Source organism: Phalaenopsis equestris, unplaced genomic scaffold (assembly GCF_001263595.1).
Source record: "Phalaenopsis equestris unplaced genomic scaffold, ASM126359v1 Scaffold000552, whole genome shotgun sequence".
NCBI lineage: Eukaryota > Viridiplantae > Streptophyta > Magnoliopsida > Asparagales > Orchidaceae > Phalaenopsis > Phalaenopsis equestris.
The window spans coordinates 3760839-3766028 of record NW_018164992.1 but is presented as its reverse complement, the minus strand read 5'-3'; the positions used below and the strand labels follow the sequence as shown (position 1 = coordinate 3766028).

General features: G+C 34.7%; 1 protein-coding gene across 2 annotated transcripts in view; it reads left to right on the top strand.

Annotated features, from left to right (window-relative positions):
* The window catches only part of LOC110029122 (dihydrolipoyllysine-residue acetyltransferase component of acetoin cleaving system-like), a 12830-nt gene extending 9866 nt beyond the window's left edge, over positions 1–2964 (top strand). Inside the window, exons 3-4 of one of the 2 annotated variants that reach the window (XM_020731247.1) lie at positions 2394–2461; positions 2716–2964. In XM_020731247.1, the coding sequence (XP_020586906.1) occupies positions 2394–2461; positions 2716–2737 (90 nt within the window). In that variant the 3' untranslated portion in view covers positions 2738–2964. Of the gene's footprint in view, positions 1–2393; positions 2462–2657 lie in introns of both variants that reach the window. The other variant, XM_020731246.1, reaches the window with a different exon arrangement.
* The last annotated feature ends 2226 nt before the right edge of the window (positions 2965–5190 follow it).

Below are 5190 nucleotides of genomic sequence, written 5' to 3'. Positions count from 1 at the left end.
TTTTTTTTTTTTTTTTGAAAAGAAAAAAAAATTGAAATATATTCTTGATTAAGCTTCCTTAATCAAGAACCCCTTAATTAAAATATTAATTTTAATTAACAAATTTCAAAAAACTTTACTTCCTTCTCCGGAAGGGAATATTATGGAGTAAATATTTCCCGTTTAGAGCAAATATTTTCCTTCTCAGATCCGCAGCAAACGATAATGGAAATTCTTTCGCCTTCCTTTTCTGGATGTCTTTCATCAACCCGAACGGGAAGCCTGCCTGTTCCACGTCCTCCCTGAGCCGCTGCGATCTCGTAACTCCCAAGCCGCGAATATCTCGGAAGCCTCCTGCAATGAAAATTAGAAATAGCCTCCAGCACTAGAATATTCCTTTGGCACAAAGCAAACATTCCATTCCAATTTTAGCCTTCAATCCGCCAATTACTCTCCCAGCAAAAACCCAAGATTCTCTCCGCCAAAATTGGTTTTCCTTTCCGGCCAGAAAAGGAAGTTGCGCGCTTTAGGAAGCCAAGGGAATCTCTCGCCTCCTGCTATCTTCTGCTTTGGCAAGTGAAACTCGGCCAAAAAAGGAAATAAATTGCACAGCCACCTCCAACAGCCGCCGAACTTTTCCTTCCTCGTCGAAAAGAACTATAGTTCTGCGACCTTCCAGTCGCAAATCAGCTATTCCCAAACGTCACGCCTCTCGTGCGAACAGGGATCCCGCCAGGTGCGTCCTCCCGAGCCGCGAACGGGAAGCTACTGTCCCTCCTGTTCGCTCGCGATCCGTCTCCCTTAGCCGCCGCGCGATCGAGAGCCTCTCCTAGCCGCGAACTCCCTCTCCTTCGACAGAGATCACCGAGTCCGAAAAAAAACCGCTAAAGCTTCTTCCTCGCGCTGACGAAATTTCTTCCTTGCCCTAAAACCTGGCTCTGATACCACTTGTTGAGAAAATTAGGGCGAAGAAAACAGTAACGACACAAATCCAGAAGAACACAGAGATTTAACGAGGTTCGGGAGCAGAGCGGCGAGTTCCTTTCAATAATCAGAAAAAAGTTTACAGATTCAGGGTTACCTCCTGGGGTTACTAACAGGCCTATTTATAACCGCAGGAGTAAACCTAGGCACAACATGTAATTACAACATTACCCCTGTACCAAACCGCGGGGCTTTGCCCCCGCACCCCCAACCCACGTAACTTCCCAATTTGGATAGATTCTTCCGCTCCGCTCCGCTCTGCTTCGATCCAGCGTCTGTCCCGATATGGTATATGAGCCACACACACGCACACACGCACACACACGCACACACACGCACACACACGCACACACGCGCGCGCGCAGACACAGTGCCTAAAATTGGAAGAAGATGTTGGAATTTCAACGTTCAATTGACCAAGTGAAAAACATAAAGTTGTACACATTAAAAATATGCTAAGATTTTGATAAAAATATGCTAAGATTTCAATGAGTGATTTACGCCTGAAATAATAAAAAAAAAACATTGCAATTTCAACATTTAGAACTTCTATTCTGATTTTCTCGCTAAATTTGCAACCTATTGTGTTAGAATTGGCCAAGGTGGAGTACATACAAATTGTAGGAAACGTCGTGAGGATTTCATTGATACCAAATCTCAAGATTCTGACAATAGGTACATTAGTTATGAGTGAAATAGATAGAAGAAATCAAAATTATGTATAGATTATGAACATGTTTATATATACAAGTGATAATATATTTAATCCATTAAAATTATTGATCTTTTTATTGTAATTGTAACAGTAGTCGATGCCATTTGCATATGTACTCATAACTAAAGGTGTAAATGAGCCGACCTTGAGCGAGCCTAGTCTCGGCTCTTGTTCAACTCGATAAAAAATATCACTGTTCGTGTTCAACTCGTTTATATGTCGAGCGCAAAAAAATTGTTAGTGTTCTGTTCATTTGCTTAACAAGCTGAGCACAAGCCTTCTTGATAATCCTAAGCACACAGTCATATGATGTTAAAGATAAAGGCAAAATTTAAATCTTATTATTTTTATTAAAATATTCATTCTAAATGTATTTAATTTGTTTTTATTCTATTTTTTAATTAATAATTTTAATTGATTATAAATCTTTACGATCTTGCACTTAATTAAATTATATATATATATATATATATATGTATATATATATATCGTTCGAGCCAAAATGAGCTTGTTCATATTTGGCTTGTTTATATGTTCATATTTGACGTTTGTTTAGCATATGAATCGAACTTGAGCTATTTAACGAATCAAACACTAGCTTTTCACGAACGAGCCGTTCCGACAGCTCTACTCAAAAGCTAAACCTGCAAGGCTCACAAACTCTTTTTCTTCCAGCGCTATTTACGAGGTTTTTATTTATTTAATTTCTCTACAGGATGTTCTTATTATTTGGGGTGATAAAGACGGTATTTTCCCCATTTCTCTGGCTCATCGATTACATAGGTATGATTCATCCTTCAATTGATGCATCCTTCTCGTTAATCTCATTAATACTTTTTAGTTACAAAAATATAGAAATCCATTAAAGTAAAATGGGGCATTTACCCACTCAATTCTTATGTATTTACATATCTAACACCTAAATTTTAACTTTTATATTTATACCCCACCCAAATCATTCATATGACAAAAAAAACAGACATTTGGGGCAAAATGCATGGCTGGAACTAATAAAAGATGCGGGGCATGCATTGCAGTTGGAGAAGCCGGATACTGTAAATCAACTAATTGAGGGGTTCATATTGCAATCTGAATAAATGTGTGGCTTGCTGTTATTTTTGGCTAATTATGTACATTATTCTCAAATTAACTCTAGAGAGGAAGAAAAGCTGTCTCTCAATCATCAACCTTTTTTCCAGCAACTTTGATGTAATTAAATAAAAATTTACATAATCCTAACTCTAAGCCTAACTCTTATTGTCTATAAATTCATGCTAATCTATATGTAAAGGAAATGTTTCTCCCCTCAACTAACTATGAAATTGAGATGTCACATACATGTGAATATACAATCATATTCCTAGTAAACATCTTATAGATCATAATGTCTTATATATATATGTATATATTTGTTTTAACTTGATTTAACTAATTTATATGAATATTAAAATTAAAATCTAAATAATGTAAAAAAAAAAATCAATGAATTTCTACAGAGAATATGAGCCGATTATGAACTTATAAGCTTCAAATTTTGATGTCACTTAACATATCACATTAGTTTCTTTAATTATATACTTATTTATCATCAAAATAAGTTCACCTACAATGTGCGCTTAGTAAGAATACTCTATTGAATTGTTTAAAGTATTTTACTCTTTAATCTAACAATTAAATGATATTTTCGAATCTAAAATTATATCTTTTCGGTAAACATTTTTTTGAATATATACATAAATGTGAAAAGTTCAACATTCATTTTCCCCTTGTTGGCAACATAATAAAAATTAAATATCAATTTTTTATGAGAGAGAATGAGTGTAAACATATTAGAAATATAAATCATGCACAATTGTTGAAAAATTAGGGTGAAGAAAAATAACAATCGATACAAATTTATAAGAAAACAGGTGCTTACGTCATCGGGAGCAGAGCGGCGGGTTCCCTTCAATCTCAGAAAAGAAGTAGAAGATATTTTTTTAGGGTTACAATACATATATAACACTGACTTACAATATGTAATTACAAAATAACTTATATGTCGTACCGTGAGGTGTTGCCCCCGCCCCCCCAACTTACATAACGAAACTCCCCCGATTGGACAGATTCTTATACTCCGTTCTGTTTCGTTCCAGCGTCTGTCCCTTATATGATATATGAGCCATATCTAACAACAATCAAATTTGATATAAGGATCTAACATGTAACTTTTTTTTTTCGAAATTTACTTGAATCTTTTTGAAACTGATTTCATAAAATATTGTTGCACTTTAAAATTTGTGCCAATAAACTCAATTGTTTCTTGTTCTCTAAAAAGCCAACCCATTATAAAATGATTGGTTTTCTAATGGTTCCATTAATCAAAATACATGTGCAAGCATCAACAACACATTCGGGTTCTATGTTGGATAAAATCATGAAATTAAATTCTGATCTTGGTGATATAAAGATCATTTTTCAAACATTAAAGCTATTTAAACAAGAAATGGAGTAAGATAAGTGCCTTGACAAAGGTAGATTTTATTTTTAGGGTATGGAGAACATTTGAATCCAACAACTAGGGATTATTTTCTTCGTTTCCAATCAATGTGCTACTCATTCGAACACAGATAGATGGAGTTAATGCATAAATTTTGTCGACAGGGTTTTCATTTGAGGCTGGTACCCTCTCATTTCTTTCATCTACTTTTTATTGAATAAGACATTTGCTTTCATTAGCATTATTTGGAATGAATTATATCTCCATATACAATGCTCCTTCTCTCAATATGAAGGAACTTTAACACCAAGTGTCGTGTTGAGAAGACAATTTAAAAGAGTTGAGGGGTGATTCGATTGAAGATACATGGATATGTTCCAGAGGCTCAAATAACAAGAAAGTTTTTGTATTTAGTTTCATAGTCATTTTTAATTTCTCAGTGTGCTTTTACGATTGACCTTATCATCTTAGAATTCGACTGTTTGACCATGGAGGCTCCAATGTGGAAGGAGAAGACGTAACAAGGCTTTAGGATGATTGGGGCAAGCCTGTTTTGGGTGGCTTGATTTAGCTTTAACCTGAGTTTGACCCACCCAAGGATTGGACTTGGGTGAGTTAGACTTAGGTGCCATGTGTTGGCTTTCTTGGCTAAGTGTAAGTTTTGTCTCTTTGTGTTTGTCTTAAGTTTAATTTAATTTAATTATTATAACACTTAAAACTATAGAAATTACTCATATTGGCCCCATGTGATATATATTTATTTAGTAAATATGAGTTATTTTGAAACAATAAAATTTTAAGAGTTATAATTATTAAATAAAAAATGTTGAATAATATTTGAAGTTGGTTGTTAAAATTGAGGGTTAGGTACAATCAAGGTAGTTGACTTAACAATAGTGAAGAATCAGCAGTTGGGAGGATGGATGTCAGTGTCAACAGTGGACAGACACTAATCATACTTTAAATTCGTTCCAAATGGAGATATATATATATATATATATATATATATATAAAAGGCACAGATATATCTCAC